The sequence below is a fragment of the Sturnus vulgaris genome, chromosome 1, assembly GCF_052056855.1.
Source record: "Sturnus vulgaris isolate bStuVul1 chromosome 1, bStuVul1.hap1, whole genome shotgun sequence".
NCBI lineage: Eukaryota > Metazoa > Chordata > Aves > Passeriformes > Sturnidae > Sturnus > Sturnus vulgaris.
In genome coordinates, this window is record NC_142243.1 from 96,984,593 (window position 1) to 97,011,285 (window position 26,693).

A 26,693-nucleotide genomic window follows, 5' to 3' on the forward strand; every position below is an offset into this window, starting at 1 on the left:
CAAAATGGGGTCTAAAAACCTCCAGAAGTTCACTTGCCATTATTATTTTAAACAAATATAAGTAAAACTTCGTTTTGTTTTGTCCTGTCTTTACCTACTTCCCAGTTCTCTCTGAACTTAAATTAAAACCTAGGTAGCAGCAGAGAAAGATTCTGAATTGACTCACTCAGCTATAATATGTACAGTTTTGCATCAATTATTCAAGTGCCCATAGCATGAAAGCCATTAGGAAAAAAGCAGAGTATTTTAATACTGCCAATTTCTTCATCTTTTAACTTTATGTCAGTTGCAGCAAGCCTGTTATTTTTTTTAGAAAGTACTGTTTTCATTCCCATCTTTTTTGTCAGCTGAGGGCTGAGGGGTGGAAGGCCCCAAGGCTGCAGTTCCTGGAACACAAACCCACCTGAGTGGGAGTCGAGTGGGTTTTCTTTACTGACAACACGTCAGCCGAGAGAGGGAGCAGCAGAATGAAACAAGGTACAGAGCAGGAGCTCGGGAGAGAAAGAGCCTCTTCAGCTTCAACTCTTCACTCAGTCTTTGTATGAAGTGAGGGTTTATGATCTGCTGTATGATTTAGCCTCTCTTAGAAGGTCTCTTCTTCCTTTCCTGGACTAGAAGAGTTGCTGCTTTTATTTGGCTCCATACTACAAAACTAATAATGTCATATATTAACGTCCTGGAAATAAAATTTGAGGATTATTCAACAAAGAATCAGGTAACAGCAAAGGCTTGAGTAGTTCATATTCAAAAATATTTATTTTTCAGTTGTTCATGATATGTGTCAAATTCTTGGTTACAGCAAAAAATTGTAACAAACAGCATCACAGTGACATATAATCAAGCCATTAGAGTGCAGTTTATTACAACTGTGTAAACAAAAAGAAGTATTTCTGTAATGGCACTGTCCATGAACCAGATTATGGCATACAGAATCTAAGCAAAAGTTAAGGGAAACTTTTACAGATTGAAGCACAGTATATTAATCTGGCCAAAATGGCCCAATCCACATTTAATCAGAGAAGAGTGTTCCCAGAATTTTTGCTTGACTTGTTGTTAAGGAAATGAAATCTTAATTGTTTTCAAGGTATAAATCCAGCATGTGAAATAGTACTATTATTGAATAATATGAATAAAGAGCAAACATCTCTTAATTATGACAATGTGAATACCCCTACTGTTATATTATTAAAGGAGATGAGATGATTTGGGAATGTTATTGCCTGTATAGCATGACACCTTAAAAAGATATTCCTTAGGAAATAAAAAATAAGTTACTGAGAAATAAAATCCAAAGTGCACCATCAAAGAAACTTTATTTGTGCATAAATATCAAAAAAGTAGAATCTTATTTTTCTGCTATGGAAGTAAACAATTGGGTTATAATACAAGGTACATACTGTAAACTGTAGGGTGCACTTTGAACTTAAAATACACTCATCTCAAACATATATAACAGCATCTAAAATGGGATTTTAAAAATTTTAGGGTTTTTTTTAGATCATGCATTAGTTACAGCTTGCTTGATGGCTACAGTTTTGCCAGCAGCCTTTTAGTGTTCTACAAGATTCTCTTAATAAAAACACACAGGTCTGAATTCCACTACACTTTACACAGGTACCTTTCATACAGGATGTTTTGCATGTGTTCCATCTGGAGAGAGTAGGTCCCACAACAGCAGGAGGTAAAGACAGAGCAATGAAGGTACAGTTATTAAAAGGTACTGAACAGCTGGGAGTACATAATATAATTAGAAGCTGGTATCTTCAGTTTACAGAAAGCTATACATTTGTTGGTTTAAAAAAAATAGACATCCAACATGTGCTTACTCACATGCTGACACAGAGTTCATGCAAACAATTTAAAAAAAAAATCTTACCCATTTTATCCCTTTTATAGAAATGCTGCATATAGTTCATCCTCAAATAAATTGAGGTTCCCTCAGAAACAACAGGGACCTGATGTGAAGATTGACTCAAGCAACATGTAATTGCTTCCTCCACAATGAGACATGAACAGCAGTATCAAACAGGAGATTTCATTGAATTGGGCTTCATTTCAAACACTGTTAGGTCCAAATCCAGATTCATTTGTCATTAAGCAATAAGACTACCTTAAAAAAAACAAAGTTATTTTCTTGGAGGAAGAACATTTTCTTCATAATAGCCTGGATTTACTACATTTCCAGCTGGGTCGTATCTAGCCACCACAAAGGTAGAGCCATCGCTAGCAGATGCTTTTCCAACTCCCATCTTCTTTGTGCTCTTCCAAACCATTGCTGTGAAGTGACCTGAAGCAAGAGAGAGAAACTTATGTTTATGAACATGTTCCCCTTAGATACTAAATCTGTAACATTCCCTTAAACATGTGAGGTGTTGGGGGAAAAAAGAACAATACACACTTCTTCTTTGTCTAACATGAGAACAAGCTAAGGACATAAAAAGGAACCCTACCTCTAGCATTTTGTCTGGAAAAACCCTAATCTAATCTGTTTTCATACCACTATTCCCATTTCCATGTCCTATATCCAAATAAGAACGTGTAGCCTGAGAATCATGAAAGGAATAGTTGATTAGTATCTGATGTAAAATTTGACAAAGACATCACAGTCTGTACTCCCTGCAGTGTGAACAGCAGTTCTGGGAGTGACTATTATTCATTTGCTTTAACCACCTCATACTCCCCCATGTGCTTTCATGTGCAACTCTTCAAAAACCCACTGTTTTTCTAGCTTCTTCTGCCTAGTTTAATAGCCACCCCTACATTGTTGTTTCCTCTATGCATAAGCAAATCCCAGAATCAGGGAGAAAAGTGTGATTTTCTTAATCTGAAACAAGGTCAGGTACCTCTCTTGCTTGAGCATTATTTGAGGAACAATGTTCTCAAATTCATTTTGCACTAGATTGTCAATATGCAGCCAACAACCTGTTCCCAATCTCCAAATTTTAGCTGGTGATCATTGTGAGTGGAGTGATATAATTTAGCAGAAGTCATATGTAAATGTAAACAACAACACAGTACATTTAGTAAGACTCCTATATGATTCCAATTTAGTATTTCTTACAAATTAATTTGCTTTAAAAATAAGTTGCCTGTTCAAAACTTTGAAGTTGGAGGGAAAATGCAGTACTAAAAAACACCTACAAATTTTGCTTAGTTTCTAATTTCTCAGGGTCTTTTACATATTTGTCAATTTTTAGCATAATAGTAGTTTAGTTTTTGAAGAGATAATTCCCAGTCTGAACTTACCTGTCCTAGAAGAAAACCCTGGGTTTTGAAAGCTGTAATTTTTTATTTCACTGTACCATCTGTCAGCCACATCTTTTCCTGAAAGACAAAAAGAAATGTGCTTCAGAATCATGACATAAACACAAAAGTGTAGCTCACTTACAGCTTGGCCAGTAAGATCTTCTGTAACTTTCAGCTTGGAAGGTAATGAAGACACATCTCCCTCATCTTGGATAAGTTCTCCTGTCATCGGGCTTATACATATAGCTTTTACCAGCTCCTTCCTCTTGAAATATTTGGAAATTCCTGTGTGCTATATTTTCTAAGCAAAAGGACACACCTGTGGATATTTGCCCCTTTCAGCTCCAAGTAAACCAAAGAAAAATTAAATTTCTGATGTCTTTTAGTTTCCCATGTTCTCACCAGCATTGAATATTTCAGATTTCTGAGTGCATTTATTTTTAGTGGTTTCTACCTAGCACAAAAGCCATTGTGAAGGTACATTTTGAGGCACACTAGTCCAGGGTACTACAGAAGAAACCTCAAATACTCAGGAGCTGCTTTTGTGAGGAAGTTTGTGTGTCCAGCACTGTCTCATCCCATCCAAGGCTTTCCCTGACAACAGCTGTATAAGGATGGTGACTATGGCCAGGGATGTAGCTCAGACCAGAATCTGCAGATGCAATGCAGACAAATGGCAAATGTTACTTGTTTTCCATTACTGGTTGTTAGGAAATTCTTGTGTCAAACACCAGGGGGATGAAAGGGGTCAGGTTTTTCCCTGAGCAATCTCGATAATTAAATTTCTGCTTAGCATTCCAGGATGCATCATCCACACAAGGCCAGGAGGTTTCAAAGCAAGCTGCCAAAGCTGTTAAGCCTGCCATCATGAAGAATGCTGGTCCCTGGTGGACTGTTGGCTGCAGAAGAGCAATGACTCATGCTTTGCTATTTTGCAGCAAAAAGTTTAAACTTGCGCACTTCTAGAAGTCAGACGCGGCATTAACTTCTTTAAACTTCAGCTCCTTATGACTGAAGTCAGCTCAAAGGATGATGCTGTTAGGCTGGCAAGCTGGTTGTCAAAGCCCTAGCTGATGAGCAAATATTCAATGAAATGCCATCTCTAGAGAGCTTTATGAACTGGAAGTATTATGAACTTTTATGCCACACTGCTTGCTAGGAACAGTGCTTAGTAGAATCAAAATTTTTTTCTACATAAAAAAGTAACAAAATATCTCTTGCCTCCCGAACTAAAGGTTTCAGGAATAGCAATTGCTTTCTTCTTTTCCTGCTCTCCTTGCATCAAAAAACCAAACCCAGCAGTCCTGTATTATGGTTGAAGTATGTAATACATACTTATTTGTTCGTTTCTTACTCATGCTAAGGCTAAAATGAAGACTAAAAGAAAGTGCAAATAGTGACCTTTATGCAATACAAGGAGAAAAGAAAAGGCACACAGTAAAAAACCACACAGCAAACCAATCAGATCATCCTATCCCACTCTAGATTTCATAGCTATGAAGGATTCAGATGGGTTTGTGGTAAGCTGGGTGTAACAGAAGTACAGAATGTGACTGACATATCAAGCCTATGTATTTTTTTGTGTACAAGTGCTGAAGTGACTATACCACATAAGTAGGATTTTAGCAGATGTAGTACTGCATTCTCACTGCTGCCAGCTTTTTATTCCCTCTGTTAATGTATCAGTGTGATATAGTATAAACAGCATTTAAAGAGAAAGTCACCTCCACTCTGCTTACTGTAGCTCTGAGAAGTGTGCCTAAGCTGCACGTGACAGAACTTAAAATCTCCATAATGCAAGTATTGCAGGGCACATGGAAATTTTGACAAACACTACCTCTTCATAATTAATTTGCTTTTAATTTAAAGAATACTATCATTGAAAAAAAAGTTTGTTTTTTAATTCAAGTGGGATAGCAATGGCATCAGGTAAGACTGCCTCAATCCTGTACTTGAAAGGCAGTGAGCATAGCTGGGCAACACAGTCTATCATGTGTTAATTCCCAGATTTCAAGGATGAAAGCTTTCAACTGACTGAGGCCAGGCAGTTAAAGCCAAGAAGCTGATGGCTATTCTCCATTTTTCACATGCAGGATCAAGTTTTCATTATACAGCATTGCTGTCATCATCCTTGAATTAAGAGTCACGGCCTCATAAGGTGTAAGAAAATAAAGACTGGCTCTTTTCCAGCAAAAGAGAAGGTCACCAAAGGACCAGGCAACTTTTGACAAACTCTGTCTTAACATCATGTTAAAGAAGTGTCCTGTAAGTGAGGGGAATGAATTGTATCTGTCAGGTGGCACAGGAAGTGAGGGGGAGTCCAGTGTGGAAGATATTGCCACGTGAGAAGACAGGAAGGTACACAGTGATTAAACAGTTTCTCCTTCCTCTGGAATACTTTTCTTCTCATGCCTTGCCCTTCATGGAGCAGTAAACAATGCCTTGGTGGGAGACACAAACCAAACCAGTGTTGAAAGTGACAGCTGGCACACAGGGGACTAAGGAAAACCCCTGCTTTGAACCCAGTGACCCCAGTGACTCCTGAAAGAAAACAGCATAAGGGTCAGGAGTGCACTTAGCCTACCTGCTTTAGCAGCAACTTGCATCCTCAGACTTACTGGTTCAAAAATCTTACCACAATATTTCCATTTAAATGTATTATGGAATAAATCATATTTAGGATAAATAAATCATATTTGTTTTGATTGCTTTTCAACGTTTCATTGAAAACAGCTCCCCCTGCTCCCAAAGTTCCCCCAAAACAGAGGAAGTTGGTTCCTGTTCAAAATGCTTTTCAGTCAGAAGGAAAAAAATGCAGAAAAGAAATTGCTCACATCCCTCATTCCTGATCAGAGCAGAAATTATAAAGTTTACTCGTCTCAAGAAGCACATGGGTCTGCCCTGCAGTCAGAGCTGCAGCTTCTCTTCTGTTGCTCTGCTTGTGGAACTGATTCATAAATATTCTGCTGGGTTTTAAAATCATCCTTCTTCTTTGCACTGCTGTAAACCACACTCAGTTTCAACACTGTCACTTTGGAAACACAGTTTGACTCCACCCTTCTCCTAGTGAGAGATAGCTCACTCATGACCTGCTTAGCTAGGCTTACTAGATGTTCATTAATGAGTATCAGTCGTGATGGACAATCCCATGAAAACTTGGTGCAACAGTCCTTGAACTATAGTTTTGCCGAAGACTAGAACCAGAACCAGCATAGTGATTTCATTTTATTTACACAAGCTACATGCTTGCAATGTGGCCACACTGACTGTGCCTCAAGCTTCCTCAGAGGGTCAGAGGAGAGACCATGCAAGCTCAGCCTAGATGTAGAACTAACACTCTAAATTATATCCCCCTTACTATCAAGGGGACACTGAATGTAAGCAGGTGCCTTTACTCTGGCCTGGCCATGGTCTCATCTCATCAGCTGTGCTGTTGTCTCATTAAATGTCATTTTTAGCTATCCTCTTGGGTGAGGAACTCCATTCTGTGTGGATGTTGAGGGTGTGAGTGCCAACAACCAGTACCAGACCAAGGATTGCAGAGACCTCTGTCTGTGGTGCCAGCAACTGGAGCACCAGCAAAGCAGGTGAAGTGCTCTGGGAGGAATTGCTAGAGAAGTGTGTGGCCATTGCAGGGTGGGCTCTGGTCAGCAGCCAGGGACCTGTGTGTGTGAGATGCACTGTAGTGACAACTGGAGTGGAACTGCAGCCTCAGGAATTGATATGTCCAGGTGCAAGCTACTGGTGAAATTGGGACCCAGGGACAGCTACTGAGCAGACTGAGTGTTTGAGCTTAGTTACTGCTGGGATCCACACTGGAATTATATTTGTATTATTTTATATATTTATATACAAATTTATGTAATTTAACACTATAAAATACACATTCTAGATATTTGTATTTTTATATACTATATTAATTTACTTATATATACTCCAGTAACATATATTGGAACATATATTGGAATCAGCTGGAAAAGGCAAGAGGAGGCCACCACTGGTGCTGTTCATTTTAATACTGACTGCATCTGTTTGTGCTGCTCTGCACATAAACCCATGTCCATGATATATGTGTGTTTGTGTGAGTAAGGCTGGAAACACATTCCCAGACTGTGCAAGACTGGGCACACATTCCCAGCCTCACCATTGGGAACACAATGCTGTGCTGTTCCTGTATTCAGCTCCCCTCAACTGGGCCTACTTAATTTCTCTCAGCCCAGCCTTACTGTTTCTCCTCATACCAAAGAATGCTTAAATCCTCAAGTAATCCAACTAAGTTGCCAAAAACAGTCTAATAAAATCACATAGACCATATTTCTCTGCAAATGGGCAGCACCTTGGTGATCTACTTAAAAACTAAATTTTTACAACGTTTCTTCCACTAGTCCAAGGGGAAAGAGGGGAGATTTAACATTGCCTAGACTAAAGTCATACCAGTGGCTTTTAAACATCCCTCACACAGGTCCTCATTTTATTTTACTTTATTTAACAGTATTGTATGGGCTTGGTGTTAGACAGAGATATATCAAGGCAGGGCTTCAGTCAGAGCACACTCCTCCAGGGCTTGCACAGACAGTGCTTGTGCTGTTCTGCCCACTAGTCCCAACTCTAGGAGACCCAGATTCCTCCCATGACAGATTTGGGGCACATTTTGGATAGCACACTATGGATTTCTCTTACAAACTCTCTAGAGAGCTCATAAGCTGCAGTGTTTCCACCAGCAACAGGGCAGGTTCTTCTCAGCCACACCAGCCATCCCAAAGAGAATTCAGACATCCAGTGCCTGCCTTCAGCCTCCTGACACACGAGAAATGAGATGAGGTATCCTGAGAAGCCTGACATAGCACAGCTGCCAAGGCAGGCTGGGGTCTCTTGCATTAGTGGCAGATGACAGCTCACTTATTTGAAGACAGACAAAGAAAAGTCTGCCACGGAGCAGTTCCTGCAGGACTGGAGGGAGGAAACAGCTGCCAACTATTTCTTGGATTACAGGGATAAACATATTTCTAGCAACAGCTTTAGGCTATGTAACTCTAAAATCCTGAATAGAATTCAAGGTATTCTTGTACCAGGAGAAGAGTCATATTAGAAGGCTTTATTGTTGAAAACTTAAATCGTCCCTGAATCAAGAAATGAATCTTCTGGCATTATTACAGAACTCAGTAAGAGCCAAAATAAACAACAGCATCACTTTTTGAGAGAGAATACAGAGTATTCTAGAGGTTTATTGAGTCTTGCTTTATCTAGGAAAGAAACCAGAAGACACTGCCTGCCTTTGTTAAGCCCCTGAATGGATGTCTTAATCCAAATTTCAGCCTCACTGAGCAGGGTACAAATTAACTATCCAGAGGGAACTATATGAGAAAAAGAGGAAGAATAAACCAACTCCACAGAGGTGAAGACTAAGCCTAGATGAGAAAATAACTTCCTTTGAAGAACTAGCTTTCTCATTATGGTACTTTGAGTGATCCTGCTGTACTGGAAATGTAAAAATGTTTCACAGAACAAAAGAGGATGTAGCTTAATTTTCTCAACATGGAATTTAATCCTGTGGACAAAAACCAGCAAAACTTCTCAAAACTGGAAAGTTATGTATGGAAACTGCATTGAAGAAAACAGACCGAATCCAGAGAAAATACAGACATTATGTACAAGGATTTGTGTGTTATGTTTCCAGCTCTCTGCATGGGAATTCTGTGGTTTTAACCTCGAGGGAAGGAGCATAGGCCATTAACACAAACAAAAAGAAAGAAGTAAGCTCAGTCAGTGAGTCATAGCCACTATGCAAACTCTGCTGTACATCTGTGTTTTCCCATGCTGCTCCGAATCATTTCCTCACACCCTTGAAAAGGACAGAATGCCAAATATGAGCAGATCAAATTGTATTTTTCCACCACAGGTTTCTTTTTCAACATGACAATGTGCTCACTTTGGACTAAAGTTGGCACTTGAAGAAGAGCCAAACAGCATCCCTGGGACTAAAACTCACTAAAATTTCCAGGTCCTTCAAGCAGAGACTCCAGCCTGCAGAAACAAGCTTCTGTTTCTTTGGAGCTGTGCTGGAAATTCCAGGGGTAGAATGGAATAAAGAAAGCAAGTGGTCACTTTTAATACATCCCACCTGCTGTCCCAGAAGGCTGAGGCATGAGCCCTGCCCACTGGAGGAGGCAGAAGGGAAGAAAGACTCTGCTGAATCTCTCTCCAACTGAGGGCTCAGCCTGACCAAAATTCAGCTCCTGGGGCACCCAAACCAAAGGCTCCCAGTTACATATTACACTTAAAATCAGAAAATACATGGAGTAAAATGGTCTTCAAAAATGTAATCATGGAAAAGGGCCTAAAGCCTGTTTGCTGACAGAGAGGAAGATATTTGTGGAAGGACATTAGCCACTGTCACTTTGGTGTCCAGTCCCCTGCTTTTGCCCCCACAAACAGGAACTGCTGTGCAGTGTGCAAGAGACATTTTTCCATTTCCCTCACCACAGCTGTGGGAAGACCTCTCTTTGGCTGGGACAAGCTAAGGATACAGGTGAAGCATGGGCATTGTCAGCTTCCTTCTCTCCTGCCATGGACACACAGGTTCCACGGAACACACCACACCACCACTTACTCCCTCTGTGCCCACATGGGCTTCTTGCTCTCAGGACACAGAGGTGACTGCAAACCACCAGCCTGTCCCCAGGGAGCCTGGGCTGGGCTATGCTGGATACATTCTTGAAGCAGAGGAAACTCCAGCACTCTTGCAATCAGATGCTCTGAGCCCGAAGCACTTGAGATAAGGCATTTATCAGGTGTCTGTGAGACAACAAGAGAAGAGAGCTCACCTGATTGGTCATAGGATGCCCATGCTAGGTTTTCTCCACAATTCCCATTAGCGGACTCGGAGCTGTGCTTGAGGACCCTCGTGGTAGCCAGTTCTTCTGCATACCTAGCAAAGGAATCCACACACTGGGTAAGGGACCACAGCTGCAACAAGCAGAAAGGAGAAGGAACAGGAGGAAGAGAAGGACATGCAAGCAAGGGACTGCACTGGAAGATGACAGGTTTAAGTGAAGTTGCAAAGCCCTGAAGCCAGAGATGCATTAAGGTTACACAGATCTATGAGTTAGGCAAAGCAGAAACACATTTTCCCTGTCTTTCATGAGTATCTGTATGAATTCTGAGAAGGGCCCAGGAAAAAAATCAAAGGGCAGATCCCCTTGCACCACATTTTAACCAGCACCTGGAAATCCAATGGCCATCCTTAGCCACAGCTGCTGGTGGAAAGGGAAGTACCTACAGCAATTGCTACAGGTGTCACCTCCTGGCATTTCTAGGTCCCTCACAGGAATTAATGAAATATTCTTACTGAGACTGGGAAAAAAACAGGAGTGGGGATTCAGTCAAAGCAAGCATAAATCCCCTACATTTACAAATGAAAGAAAAAACGTCAAATGCAAAAAAAGAGCAATGTACCAGGCAACAAGATGGAAGAGAAGGGGAACACAAGGAGACTCTGAGGCAACAATTGTGTAAACCAACACAGGGATAAGCAGCACTGTTTCTATAGAATTTGACGTGTGCGAATGTGGGATGTATTTTATTTTCTTAGAACAACAGGGTTAAGAAGAACGTCATGGGTAAAACAATTACTCTCTTTATCCAACATTGGAAAGACTTTAGTATAGAGACAGGGAAATCGGAAAGACCATTTGTTATTTCTTATAGTGGCAACACAGAGAGTCATCAGGTCATAGATTTAAAATTCAAGTGAGACAAAGCACTTCTTCCACACTGTGCCGCAGAAGTCATTGCCACAGGACAATGCAGACACCAAACCACAAGTGAGTTTGAAAAAGAGAGAGGCAAATTCACACTCTATGGATGTTGGGAGGAATCTTCACAACATATTAAACAGCAACAAATAAATGAGAATACAACTTATTTCTTAGGAAAACTGTAATTTCCAGGATAAATCTGTAATTTCCAGGAGAAGATAATGGGGGAAGGATCACATTTGTTTTGTCCTATTCCTTCCCTAATCATGAGTTACTGGCATCTGCCAGAGACATGAATTTTGTCCAGCTGAAGATTTTGACCCAAGTCAGTACTTCAGTCATTAGGTTATAATTTCTTTCTGCTCTAATCCTCCCACTAAAACAACAACAAAAAAGAGTATTTAGCTACATCCATTAATTTAGAAACAATGACAACTTGTCAGTTGTCAGTTTGCTAGATCCTAGACTAGAGGATCTTTAGATACTATCTCTACAGTCCTGTAATTTTTCTCAGGATCCTCATATCCTAAGTTAGAGGCAGGACTGGGACAAAGTACACTTTGCAGATGGATGAAGCTGCCAGGGATTTGAGACAAAGAGTGGTTAATCTGCTCCAGCTCAGGCAGTTGAAAGCATGAGATTTTCATCTGAGATCATCACCCTATGCTTCATCACAGTCAGAGATAAATAGACACCTGCTGAGACTGACTCATCTCATGTTAAAGCCATGGATCCAATAGTCAGTTCACCTGCCACAATAATTGGACCTGAAAATAGTAGGAAACACCACTTTCAACTCAGTAGAGAAGCAGAGAGAAGCACCCAGAGATACACCAAATACATACCAACAAAGTATTTTATTATTATTTTTAAAAATTATATATATATATAGGATATATCCAAAGAAAAGGTGAAGTTCTTAATTTAAGAATATGCAAAATCTGTCTTAATATGAGATTTCTTAAATTTCATGTCTTTTATTCAGATCAAAACATTTCTTATTCTTGCTATCAGTTTTACCCGTCTCTGAACATGTCTTTTAGTTCTTACAAGTTACAGACCTCAACCAAAGAGACGTTTCCTATTGTTGTTCATCACAGCAAGGCATCAGCTGAGACCAAAGATGGCTGTGAGGAATTTCTGAAGGATCTAAAAATACCCAGCAAAGGCAACAGCACATTTAGAGATAAATGTGGAGCAAAGCATATTTGATAAAATAATCTGAATTATTCATACAAGCCGACTTGTTCAAACCAAGTGTTGCACTTCTGAGACCCAACAAGTGCTATTGACAAGTCAATGAAATCTCTTCCTCACTGTGAGCATGAAAAACAGAAACAAAAAAACCCTTTAGACAAACAGAAGGAAAGCCCCAGCAGATTACAAGTTTGGTGAATGAGTCACTGGCATTCCAAGTCTTAGGAATACTATATCCAGTTATAATGGTGTCTCGAGAGAAAAAAAAAAAAAAAAAACAAACCAAAAGAAAGATTTTTCTTGCTTCCAGAGGTCATGTCCACATGCCATTTCCATGGTGTGTTGTACAGCACAACACCTGGGAGAAATCTAGGAGTCAGGAGCCAGTTCATCTGTGTGACATCTGTGTCCCATCATGCTGGGACAATAAATCAGGTTCTGGAAAGACCACAACATCTCTGTCTCCCAGTCACCTAGCACAGAGGAATCTGCATGCTTACGGTAGAAAGCTAATGGGAGGAGATCTTATGTCTAGAGTAGGGATCAAACTGCCCACCACTGAGTATAATTTATCTTCTGAATAATTTAATCAGCATTTACTCCTTCAGTTATCTTCTTTGTACTGTGAGGATCAGCATGAAAAAGAACTGAAGATTTTTAAATCTACTTTTTGAAAAAGACTGCTGTAAAGAGAAGGGAATTAATCTGGTTATTATAACTACAGTAAGGAGGACAAGCAGTATTGGACTCAAACTTCTGTAAGAGAGATTTAAGGCAGAGAGCAGGAAGATTTATTCACTCTATGTTAGACTGAGAAGCTGTGCATCTCCAGTGTCTTCAGCACTGGAGAAGAGACAAGATGTTTCCTTCCTGACAGAACAGAGAACATACAATACTTTTACTTTTGGGGCTGGGAGATAGATAAATTTATCTGAAATTACTTCCGCCTGATTCCACTGATCTTAGATCAGTCACCACTTCTTACCATGAATAAGTTATTTTCTCACTATTTCAGCAGGAGTAGATATTCTCCTGCAGATGACAGTCCCTCATCTGACAGAAGTGGTGGTGAAGCATGTTTTAGACAACTGCCCTCTGCAGAGGACACCCACCAGGCAGACAGATGTAGTCCACGTCTGAAAAAGGCTCCAAGAAAGATTTATACAGTTCTGACCACAGAAGTGTCCATGTGAGCAGCTACTGCTATGTGAAGGAAAAAGAGGGGATGAAGGAGTAGAGTCCCTCACGTTCTACTCATAAGTCTTCACTGGTTATCAGCATGTCAAAAGGCAAATATCTTTGCAGCAAACACAGTCAAACCTAACAGACAAAAGTGTCACAAATCTCATTACAGAAACGAAAGGATTGAACTCACTGCTGGGCTCCTCTGTTTAACTTCTTGCAAAGTTTTAATGGGGGGACTCCATGTTTCTTCCTGTAGTCATTGTGTACTCTCAACACTTCTTCAGCAAATTGTTTGGAAGCTGAAATCACATTAAAAAATTGGAAAGGTCTGTTAGATACAGACATTAGTGAAGACAGAAAAAGCATACCCTGTACCTGGTATGCCACTGGACAGAACACAAGAGTACCACCCTCATTACCTGGCAGCAGGATGAAATGATCCACTAATGACTTCCATCCAGAAACAAACTCTAACAGACACTCCCATTGGGAAGCTATGGACTCACCAAAGGTTGAAGAAAACTGTGATCCTTACTGCTTTTCTCAACAGCAGGGTGATTTAAGGTTAGTCAATCCATTTGTCAGTTTAAAACAGAAATCAGTTTGACTGACTTTCATTTTAAGTTATCAGTGCACTGCATCACCATTCCAATCTCAGAGCAAGCAACAAATAAGTTCTTCAAGGAGATGCATTGAAAATACAAATTATTGTCCCTCTATGCAAGAATTGTCTGTACTAGTCAGGGCACCACCTAAAGAGAATGAAAATACTAAAAGTTTAGATCTCTTCAAGTGCTTTGACACATGCAATATTCTAATTCATTTTATAGTACGTATTCACAGAAATCTCAAAATGCACCTTTATTTGGCTCAAGACAAATAAATGTTCACAAACAGCAAGTGGTAAGGAAAGAAACAATTGCTGTGGCATGGGTTTTTATATTTATTAATGATTCATCAGCTTCATTTCTGAATATTCCAGTTAGCATGACTACCATAATTTTCCTTGTAAGACACTTCAGAAATCCAAACAGATCCTATGACTAGAAAGTGTTTCCTGTTATTAACCTTAGATTTCTCAACTTCCTCTCACTGCTTGATCCTAACAACTAAAATCAGTCATTCTCTGCTGTATTAGCATATTGTCTTCTGCTGTTTGTAATGATGCACTTTCCCTACAATAGAGCTGTCAGTTTGCACACACTGCTCTCAGAACTTTTTCCTAAGGTGAACCCAGCTCACTCTCATGCTTTAGGCTGTTCCTGGAGTTCTCTCCAGTTTCCTCAATAGCACTGGGATAATATAGCAGCCTAAAATAATGCCACTATCCAAAGTACATAAGAAAGCCATTACAATTTCATGCAGTACCTTAAATCTTTTGAACACAGTCTGAAGTTCGGTTGACTTTTTCCTGACCAAAGTGTCATTGTGGACATATATCTAATATATTCTCCATAATATGCTTTCAGGCTCACTTTTTTTGGTATCAGTTTGTTGGTATAACACAGCAGCTCTGTTGAGCAAGGTGGCATCTGCCTGCCACCTTTCTCCTCCTCAGTTCTCCCTCAATTTTGTGTATCACAGGTTGCACATCATTGAAAAATCAGGCACCTCCATTCTGGTATTCAAGCACACAAACTTCTTTTTGCTAATGAACCTCTCCCATCATTCTAAATTACCATCCCTCACAATTCACTTATTCTATCAGGCCAGAGTCCTAAACCTCTCATCTGCTCTGTTTTAGGGGCAGCCAGATTCTACAGCATGTATCAGAAGTCACTGAGGAAAGCAAGCCTATATCAAATTCACCCCCTTCCCTGATACAGGGGGTCCAAGTTTCCAGCAAGGAAATGTTAAGACAGCCTACAAATTAAAGACATTGAAAAACACAGCTTTGAAAGTTGCATCACATACTCCAGACTACTTTTTTTTTTGCTTTAGACCATGCTAAACTTGAGGTTGTTATCACCTAGATTTGATATCCCACCCACTCAGCACTGAATAGTAGATAAACAATCTGACCTGCAAGTATGAAAGTTTCCATCCAAATCATTTGCTCCCAATGATAACATCAAAAGGAAATTCTTATTTTAAAAAAAGTCAACTGAAATACAGATTTTGTCAGTGCTCAATCCATACATTAATTGAAATACTGCATAATGTAGCTCTGTACTAACTTTCTGACTTACAAAAAGTAACAAGTCATGGACAAAACTGAGTTGCTTCTAGCTACAGCAGGCACAGCTATGCTGTTCCTGGAGAACCTCCATCCTCCCCTTCCCTCAAAGGTGGCTGCTATAGAAATGCTTATCTTCTGTGACTCAAGCTCATGTGCTAACCACCTCCCTCTGTACAGCTTCTCCTGTGCCTGATGATGTGTGGAGAGGGACGCCCAAGTGCCAGATAAATTTCAGATTTGTTTTAGAATGCATGTTAAGTTTTTCCATTTTACGAGTGTTCCATACAGTGAGAAGCCAGGCATTAAAAGTGAGACTTAATGGGAGTTTTCAGGCTCCCACCCAAATGGGAACAGCTTCCCAAACAGCTGTGGAGACGTACTTCTTTCCCTTCATGTAAGCTGCTTAAGCTGCTAGAAAAAAATATTTTCTACTGCCAGAGAGTTAAGTTTGGTCATGAATCATTACACAGCTTACTAAGTAAAACAACTGAAGATATTAGATACAGTTGCTTGCTCCTCAATATTCAATTGCCTCTATTTCTTATTCTTCTGGAACATTGGCTAAGATAATGGCAGCATGTGACGATGAATTTTTAGGCTATGATGTGGTACAGAGCATACCTTACAGCTGTTATGCTCTCGGACTTCCAGTTTCATTGATCAACTTTGTGTAACAGGGAAAAATAAGCAGAGGAATCTAGGTTGCCTTTTCCCATCACATTTTTTTTTCAGAGTATTCTGTTTCTCTATTCTTACTGTCCCTAAACAGTGCTAATCTACTCAGTCTTTCTTGCATGAAGAGCTTTTTGTGCCTGAGTCCATACAGCCTCTTCTTAGAGCCATCTTCTCCTGCTATATCTGCCTTAGTTTGAGCATCAAAACAGAGGTAAGTTACCCAAAGTTACACGTTCCACAACACAAGCTGCCCTGCATCACTTTTGCAGCTGTCACCTGCACCTCCTTGTGGAGCCACAAGATGATAACAGTGATTTGTTCCACAAATCCCTACACAGCAGAAATCCTGTGGGTAGCCTTTACCTCAGCACTCAGGACACACAACATTACAGCAGGCACCCACATGACTTGCAAAACAGGCTTACATTTTTGTGCCTAAGTATCCACCCTGGTGACTCAAAAATGTGCCCTGTATGAATCTCTAGAGGTATTGTTTCTTCTCAGTGCTTTTTGTCCTATTGTTTATGGATTATCCTTCACTGGTAATGTTTTACTTTCCATAAATACTAAGTTTTTCAAGCCTTCAAATAATTAATATATAATGCTATCAACAAGAGAGAGTAGGGACTGTGCAGTCTAGAGAAGACAAAGCTTTGGAGTGACCTTATTGTGCCCTCTGCTTAATGAAATACAAAATACAGAGGCAGACAATTTATAAGGCCTGTAGTGATAGGACAAGGAGTAATGGGTTTAAAATAAAGTAGATTCAGGCTAGATGTATGGAAGAATTTTTCTGATGAGGGTGGTGAAACACTGGCACAGGCTGCCCAGAGAGGTGGTGAATAACCCATCCCTGGAAACATTCAAGGTCATGTTGGAAACATTCAAGGTCAGGTGCTCTGAGCAACCTGATGTAGTTGAAGATATACCTGCTCTGGGGGTTGTATTAGAGGACCTGCAATATTCTCTTCCAGCCCAAATTGCCCTATGTTACTATGAAACAAACCTTATTCAGGATCCTACACAGAAGGGTACTGTTATGTCTGTCCCAATCTCTCTTTGAACCATGAGAGAGGCCTCAAACTCTTCACCCAATGCATGCATTACAGGTAAATTGAGATAATGACCCCAACTTTCAATCTTCCCCCAAAAACAAATAACTAGAAATGTGCTCATATAATAACAGGACACTGCATGTTATTTCCACGTTACCCTTTCAGGCCCAGAACCTGGGCAGAAAGAAACTGCTTCCAGCAGTCCTGCTTCTAGCCAGGCCAGGGCTAATTTTTGCAGTAGCATGAATCACTCATCTGTCTTGTACATTTTTCTATTAATATTATTGCTGTTACTCTTTGTTTTCTTCCTCTTTCCAGTAAATTGTTTCTCATTGCCATTTCCAGTAAATTGTCCTTAGTTCTTTACTGTTTGTTTCTTTTTACTGTTAGCATCTTTACTTTTTGTTTCTCCAATCCTCCTCTCCAGCCACTCATGGGTAGGGAGAGAGGGGATAGAAGGCAGTGCATCATTTGGGGTGGTTTCAGTGGGAAGACTAAATTGGAGAATACCATTCCTAAACCACAACAGAAGCCAAGTGCCAGAATACATGGAGAAGACACATGCAAAGTAGATAGAAAACACATTAATGGTGATCGAGTAACTGCCTAAACACTGAGTTTAAAGCTCTGCTTTAAAACTGAAATCCCTTCAGTCTTCCTTGATTCTGCAGAATTGCTCTACTCTTCCCTGGAAGCAGAAGCGGGTTATGGAATAAGAATGTGGCAAATACAGCTTTTAGTATGCCCAACAGGTTTGAGGAAAATAATAATTAGAAGCTTTAGGGAACTGTAAAGTGATTACATCAAGAAGTCCTTTGTTACTGTCCCAGGTAACTAATACTCCTATTGTGACAAACTTTGCAAAGTATACTCACCAACTGGAAACAAACAAAATTGTCAATAAAAGAGATCCCAGCTTCTAAAGACCACATCTGCATCTGGACTCTTCTAAGAGAACTGACATTTATTATAAATCTTTATCCACATTTGAAATGTAACTCTCTGGAGACCATCCCTAGCTGAATCTTTCACTTCGAGAATAGCATTCCTTCTATGGAGAAGTGATGGATGTCTAACTGATATGAGAAATGTTAGGAGGACACTCATGTTCTACTGCACTTTGACTCAGCACTTTGGTTTGAAGCCACAAAAGTTTCAGGGTGGTCTCGTGCTGGCTGGTGTCTGCAGCAGCACAGGGAGTGAATGTTCCACACTTCTTTCTGCACGTATTTAATTTTCTTGCCCCCCCCATTTGGGACTGTAACATCTTCCAAGACTGGCCCTTAAATATGTCATTTGGGAAAACCGATCTGACACTCCAATTCATGAATCATTTCCAGCCATAAAAACTGATCTCCCTCAGTGTTAAACTCCCTTTTTCTCTAACAAAAATGGCTGATTGCTTGGAAATTTACAGAAGAAATTAAATCATGTATAAATCCTGGAGGAAAGGAAAGATAAAAATCATACTATGTTTAGAAAGTATTGTGTCCTGGGTGGGGTTTCCTTGTCTCCTTTTATGCAATCAAGAATTCAATAAAGGGGCAAGGTCTCCATCCTATACAATAGGCATTTATGGGAGATCATAATTGTTGGTACAATTGATTTCCCTTCTAACCTGAATTATCCTGTAGCCTTACTAAAAGTTAGAAGAGAAAGTATTGCTCAGGGAAGTGAAAGGAATTGGGAGTTATAATTAGATACTAGTTCAAATAGGAGTAGTTTCCTGGAATGTTCCTACGTTTGCTGCTCAAAATAGCTTTCCCTTCAGCTCAGGAGATCCTTCTTCAGGAAAGAGTTTCTCTGATGTTTCTCAGCATCCAGTTTTGCCTGAATTTGCTCAGACACCTGCTTACCACTGGGGTGAATTTCAGGACAACAGTAAGATGTCTGAGTTAACTGGATCTGGTGGACAAGGACCCCACTTACTTTAGTATCTGGGCTTGCTCTACAGCAAACTGGCAACTTAACCTTGCATCACCTGTGCCACGTGATGTACCACACTCTTTTCCCTCATACCCAAATTGAGGCATGTGGCCTGCGAATATGAAGCTGCCAATGCAATAATGTTTCAATGACATTAGTCATATCACTGTTTGATTGCAAATCCTATTCTTGCTATAACAGACAGTGCTGATTACTTCCTCACTTAAAGCTTTTTATAAACAGTAAGGCAATTGACTGCCCTGATTGAAAAGGAACACCTGGTAAGCTGGAGGCTGCACAGCTCTGAGAGGCAGCAGAGCCTTCCATGATACAGGTATTTAAAAAACAAGCAGCACTAATCAGCAGTCTTGAGGTCTTGAGCACTGACAGAAGCAAGTTTTCACTTTCACTGGAGGTGAGGGTGTGAGGAGAAGTCCTTGGCTTGTAGCCCCTGACCCCTCCAAACTGACCAACAATCAGGATAGCAAACAGTCATTTCCATGGAGTGTTCATCTTACATAAGGTTGGAACTGACTGCTCGTCATCTCCAGAGCAGTTAGTCCTGGCTTTGCATGAAAGATAATCAAAAGTGTTGTTTTTGTTACTATTCTGCCAGGAAGGACACCTGGATATTGTAATCATGACACACCCAAGGAGACAACATATGTAGGCAGTTAATGTGTATGCTGCTATCCCTTTTAAAAAGACTAAGGAGACTCTCCCATCAGAAAGACCTTCTATTCTTAAATCCAACTGCCTCACAATTCCTAGGGCACAGGCACTTCCAAATACAAAGCTACAAGTGACCTGCATGCATTAGAACCACACCATGCAGGAGAAATAATTCATGTAATCTTCTCCAACTCTTCTTTCCCCAACACTGTATCTGCTTAGAGTTCATAATTACATAAATTTATTGAAGAAAATAAGACACAACTATATTCAGTAATGAGTAACAACAGGAATCCATTTTTTTGAGTAATTGAAAAGAAATAATTGAACTGAAACAGAATAATTTTTTCTATTCATATTTTGGATGCTGCACGTTCTTATGCTCTGTAAATGGACAGCAACAGATATAACCTTGTTTTTACACAGTGCCAATTTCATTTTACATAGCACTGCTAGCTGTGTGGTGCTAACTAAAGTCTTTGGAAAGTGAAAAATTATGTAAACAAGAACCAAAGAGAGATAGAAGAACTATCCCATGTCTCCTGGGATATGCTCCTTCATTTTACACCTCTAGCATTCATGTTCTATCATGGTTTGGGGTACGCATACCTGAACTAGTTTTAATTTCATCAGCTCAAATATCCTCCCACCTTGCTTTTCTGCCAAGGACATCCAAGATAACTGTGGCAATGCCCAAAGTATGTTTACTCATGCACCACCCTGAGGCATGGAAATATGGCCATGCACATTTCTCCTGATCACTGATGTGTGTGAACTCAGCTATCCAGTAGCCAAGTCAGGCAGGGAGGCACAGAACTCTTTCTTTACTCACATTTATTATCAATTACATCACCTGTTTTTCATCCCTCTCCTCAACAGGTCAAACTCCAGTTCTCACAATTCAAAATCTTTTCTAAAAAGGTATTTATTTCACAGAATCACAGAATAATAGAATGGTTTGGATTGAAAGGGACCTTTGAAGGCTGTCTAGTCCAATCCTGCTGCAATGAGCAGGGACACCTGCAACTATACTAAGTTGCTCAGAGCCTCATCTCACCTGTCCTTGAACATTTCCAAGGATACATTAAATGATATTTACAGAGACCTAAACAAGCCCATATTGTTTTCCTACACAGCACCCCGGACTCCTACCACCTCCTCACACCTCTTGCACAGGAGCCAGCTCTGCACCAGGGAGATTAGGCACCCACACAGCCTCACCTCACCCCCCTCTCTGGGGTCACCCAGCCCAGCTCTGGCTGCTGTTCAGAAATTCACAGACTGGGCAGAACTTGCCTACATCTGCCTGTAAAAACAGAACACAGATAGGCTCCAACTTATCTTTCAGAGAACAGCACAGCCTCTACAGAAAGAGAGCTGTAGCCTTCTGGCTTGTTGAGGTAAATAATAAACAACAAAATGGTTAAAATCAAAATACATGTTTTCTCTTACTTTTTGTTCCTGCACATTAAGCAACAACAGAAGCAAATTCAAACCCAGGCAAGGCAGACACTACCAACTGTACTGATAGAAAATGCAAGGTTTGCATGTTTCCAGTAATAAAAGCTTTCTTCATGCTCAACTTTTTTTCTTTATTTTTGATGTATCTGCTTTGGTAGGTATCTCAGTTACTACAGACCATCACATTCTATCTTATTCTTCCTGAGCCCTTCCCACTTGTTTTGGTATTTATCTGCCTTGAACATGAGGAGCTCAGGTATAATCTAACACTTCACAGGAGCAACCGCTGTTGCACGGGGTGGCTGCTGCATTCTCCTCCCACACCAAAACCCTGATGGTCCAACAGACAGGTAAAAATTGGGCCCAGGATACTGCCATAGCCTGACACATTCCTGGAAGACTTTTTTATCTGCTGTTAGGATGGAAAAAAGTTTGATAAGAAAGTCTCACAGATATGTATGTGCAACAGAAAGATCTTTGAATGTAGAATCTGAAGAAGGAATAGAAATGAAAACAAGTTTTGATATAGAAGAACTGCTGAGCCAGTCTTACTGGATAACTAAGAAGGCAAAGGCTATGTTAGTATGTGAGTTGGAAGGGGTTTTTATAGCTCAGAGCAAAGGATAAATCCACCTCAAACAGAATATGTTTTTACCAAGCAAAAAGATTTCACAGACAAACAAGAACGCCATGTTGCAAATAGAAAAAAAGGTCTCAGAATTTTCCACTGCAAGAAAACTGAAAAACAACTTCTAGCTTAAACTGTAACATACTAACTTTTTATGGTTGCAAAATAGTAGCATGAATATGGTAAAGTTAGTAGTTATGATAGGTAATAGTAAAGGTATTGATTGGTTGTTATGTATTAAGATGCTCTGCAAGGAAAAGTACATAATGCATTGTAACCAGAACTAGAGTTGCCTTCAGACAAGCCTGCAGCTGTGGCTGACAGATGTAGGCCAGGCTCTTTCACCCATGACCTGTGAATTGCTGTATTATGTGGATACAATAAACAGCATTTTAAAGAGCCAGTCTGGAGTCCAGCATCCCTCTGCTCGCTGGCTGGGCTCTTACAATTTGCTGTTTATTGAACTTGAACCCAACGATCAATGTCTTCTGCACACAACAACTGGAGATGCAGGGCTATGAATTGAATTAACTTTGGTTTTGAAACGTCATTTTCCCACCACACCTCCAGTTCAGTCCTGGTGTAAAGAAAAAGACACTAACTTGTGTTGGCAAGTTCTGCAAATGTCCCAATGTTACCAAATGCAAAAGCAGCTCAGAACAATCCATCTTCCCTATCCCCATCACTACTGTAAAACCAACTGTTTGTCATTTTGGCAGCTTGGGAGTATCTCATTTCTCAGAAAGCAAACAGGTCACTTGTCTAATATGCCTGTACTTTTGTCATGACCGGCCACGGCTGTCTCTTACCAGGATGCTGAAGTACAATTCAGCATTTCAGCTGAAGATGTAGCTTGTTCTGCAGAAAACACAACAGTCCTTTTTACTGTACTCCGAAGATGCATCTTAAGAGTTAAAAACCAGCACATGCCTCTAAATGAGATTAAAACCAGCGTAGAAGACTGCACTGAGTCTGGATTCTGTCTCTTTTCCTTTTGTCAAAACCCTTTCTCAGCCCCTTTTTGTTTTGTGCACTGACTCAACACGCAGAGCAGTTGAGAAACTCCCAGCCCTTTCTCTGGAGTCCCACCCACATTTGCAGAAGGGAAAAAACAGCAGAAAAATAAAACCAAACTATAAAAAGAAAACCAAACTCTGTAAAATGATCGCAGTATTTACAGAGCCTGACCTTGACTTCGACACCGTCTGCACCCACTTGCCAGAATAAAGAGGGCTATTCCCCCGCAGGGAGAAAGCGGGGCAAACTCCCTTCCCCCACGACGTTGAACCCGGGGGGGAAGTGGGAGAAATAAGACTTTTAGCAGCCTTTCCTACCACTATCCCAGTCTTTTCAGAGACTCCCACTGCTCAGCAGAAATCCACGTGCTCCAGAGTGGAGGAGTGGAGCTTGCAGCCAGCTGCTTTCCTGAGCATCTCCTGCAGCTGCCTGCAGGGATGGATATCCTGGACACCCAGGGCTGCCCCCAGGGATGGATATCCTGGATATCCAGGAATGCCCGCAGGATCCCCGGCTCCCGCCGCGCACAGCTGCAGCGGGGGCAGAGCCCTGCCGGCACGGCAGTCCCAGCAACAGGGCAAGGAAGAGCTGCCTGCTCACCATCTCCTCCTTTCCTGCAGAAATACTTATCCCTGTCTTTTTGGTGAGAGCTCTTTGGGGTCTGTGGGGCCGGCTGCCTGCAGCCTCCACTAATCCAAATGTCTGAAAAGAGAAAACCTGGGGGAGGGCAGAGGGGGTCTCCGTGTTTGGCTTAAGTATTTGCAGGAGTTATGAACACGGGAGGCATTTTTCTAACCCTGACAAGGAAGTTTCAATATGAATTTGGTTTCATCAGCCTGTAGCTTCCAGGGAAGAAAGCTGAGTCACAGATGCTTTCAACATTCAGCTCTATCCAATGAAATAAAGCAATGCTCTCTAGCTCTGACACTTGGAATGAACATTGCTTCAAATATAATTTAACTACTAGTCATACAAAATTGTTGGAGAGTTTTTATCAAAGAACCGAGATTTCCAATAGCAGGTTTTGTTTGCATGGGGATACTTAGACCTCAAGACAGATTTACCAAAACCAAAAAGTTAAAGAAAGTGCTCATTTATACCAAAGTAATGGCCCCACTTGTCATGAATTAGAGCATCCTTATACTAAACCTTCAGGTAATCTCTGCCTTAATCTTTATGACCCAGGAGAGGAGCAAGGAATCTGTTTAAAGTCAGGCAGATCTGTCATGCAACCTGTTACATGTTCATGTACCCGTGTACAGTACAGAGAAATGTGTCTGCATCACACCTTAAGAGTACTAGAGCAGGAACACCTTTTATATTTAGCACAAAACACAGAGGAAGCAGTGCTCTGTAAAACAGCTGCTCTCCCCATTCAAAGGCAAACCACACTGAATGATCTCAGACAGGAATTTGAAGACTTCGGTGAACTAGAAAGGGCAGATGGGATTTAGTCAATAAACCAATTGTCAGGGCAGGATCTCAGTTTTCGATTCATCTAAAAATATTGCGCACAGCTCAAAGACAATAATCTGGACCTAGTGTGACACAAGTGACAAAACATTTTTAACATGTACCTAGATCTCAACCTCTATTTGTACAAAGGATGCAAACTTTTACCCAAGCCTTCGCAGAGGGAGTTTCTAGTCTGTCACTGTTCCTAAGTTTGTAAAAATCAACTAATGCACAGCAATAAATGTGCAGGGGAAAAAAATGAAAATAGTAATTTCCTTATGACTGCTTTAGCAATTTGCATGTATTAAAACAAAAGGAGATTTTTAGTCCTTTGGGGATTGGGAGGTAAACAGTGGAGTATCTATTCTGCTTTTGCCCAATGTGCTTTGCTAATGTAATGGCACTACACTGATTTGGCATTTGTACTCCTTATGATGTTAGCATGTGAACTGCTGAACTTGATACTTCACATCAAGTACACTTATTTAAATTGTTATAGGGTTATTTATCCCAATCTAGCTGCCAGGATATAAGGCCAAACACACCCACTGGCAGCTGGACTTTGCCAAAAAAAAAAAAAAAAGCAGGTGGTTTTTCTGGACTGGGTGTCATACCAGTAAGCCCTCTACAGTCACATTTGCAGACAGCTCTGATCTCATCTAGCAAGTTGACCTTTAAGAATAAAGAAAAAAGAAAAAAATCCAATATACCCATGCTGGGGCCCTTTAAGTGTTACTCACACAAAGATTTTCCTTAAGTTTCTCTGAAAAGGCCTATAGTTTTGAGTTAATCAAGTACTATGTTTTGCTGAGTGTGTCCCCATATGTGCTGTTCACACACAGGACAGACAGACAACATGCCACCAGGCTCTGATTTGTCACAGAAACAATGCCCTAAGAACAAAACAAAAAGTCCCATCCAGTTTCACAGCTGTTTCAGAAATTCAGGACAGTTTTTCACTCATGGCTTTAATAGGACAAAGGTGGAGTAAACCCGGGGCGCTGGGCACTCCCTTCTTAAGGTCTCTTGCTCCTGGGAAGCTTTGGAGAAGTCTCTCCCAGCCCAAACTGAACAGGGCACACAGAGAGAGAGAGAGCCAGCAGCAGTGGGGAAAGAACCTGCAGCACAGGCAGCAGCACCAGGGAAAGGCTTAAAGAATATTTGCACAGCTGGGGAGAGACTTAGGAGTTGAGCAAGGCTGTCCTCAGTTAAATGGTAACCGAATCTTACATTTAAATCCTTCCGACAAGGAAGAGTGATAAAGCTTACCCCCCTCGAAGCATCCTGCTGCTTATCTGCAAGGCTAATAAGTTTTGTTAGACAGCAAGACACAAAATAACTTTAAAGCTTCAGGATTCATAGTCATTTTTTTACAGCAAAGCAAAATTACTTTAGGTTACAAAATACAAACTGTATCTGAAATACAACTACCTCTACACCGTGCAGACTGAAGAGGGGGGTCGCTTTTCTTTTCCGTTTTTTCCAATCCAACCCTTTGTCAGAGACAAAGCTCCTCCCCGGCTGTACCATGCACAAATGAAAGCAGCCTTCTCCGAGGAAAGCCACTGAACGCTCCAGCAACGCTTTCCGAGCACAGAACCAGGCACGGACTTTGTGCGAACACACGGCCAACGGCACGAAGGCATTTGCTCACCTGATTTCCCCATGACCAAGTGGCTTTCTTTTGTTTGTTTGTTTTGTTTTGTTTTAAATTTCACCGGCTTCCTCCTCTCTTGACTGAGTTTTGCCGCTAAGTGCCGGGATGAAGTGTTGGCAGTTTCAGCTCAACTTCTTCATTCGCCTGCGACCGCTGCTGGAAAAAAAAAATCAGCAGCACGAACCCGCTACCGCCCCTTCTTGAGCGCTGGAATAAGCCTGCCCATGCCTTTATAAGGCATAGGGACACCGCTCTTTTTTCATGAAAAGATCCTGGTTAGGGTCAGGAGCTATTTATCCTCCACAGCAACCAACAGCTCCAAAACACCATATGTTTTCACATACCATTTTAGCTTAGTAATCGCATCTGTCTTCTGATAAGAGTAGGCTGTGAGAAGAAATTCTGCTGACAAATAGTCCTGCTGCCACAGTGGGCATAGCCCATGGGGTTAATTCATACAGCTAAATGCTGCTGAAGTTTTACCCACTTGCTGTACGTAAAGTTGAAACAGAAAAGTGATAAAGTGATAAAGTATAACTACATTTGTATGTCTAAAATGAATCACTTCCTGCACTGTTACAAC

At 40.8% G+C, this 26,693-nt stretch overlaps 1 protein-coding gene across 1 annotated transcript; it reads right to left on the reverse strand.

Annotated features, from left to right (window-relative positions):
• Positions 1-729: 729 nt before the first annotated feature.
• GLIPR2 (GLI pathogenesis related 2) lies at positions 730-26,449 on the reverse strand. Its single transcript, XM_014875188.2, has 5 exons — positions 26,108-26,449; positions 13,576-13,684; positions 10,071-10,174; positions 3,247-3,324; positions 730-2,287 (listed from the first exon to the last, which is right to left on the reverse strand). Exons 1-5 carry the CDS (start codon positions 26,118-26,120, stop codon positions 2,127-2,129), a joined length of 465 nt encoding a protein of 154 aa, XP_014730674.1. The 5' UTR covers positions 26,121-26,449; the 3' UTR covers positions 730-2,126.
• Positions 26,450-26,693: the final 244 nt, after the last annotated feature.

Coding starts and splice junctions, on each gene's coding strand:
- GLIPR2 (XM_014875188.2), bottom strand. Junction 3,325..10,070: donor GGCATCCTATGACCAATCAG/GTGAGCTCTCTT, acceptor TTTGTCTTTCAG/GAAAAGATGTGGCTGACAGA. Junction 2,288..3,246: donor AGGGTTTTCTTCTAGGACAG/GTAAGTTCAGAC, acceptor CTCTTGCTTCAG/GTCACTTCACAGCAATGGTT.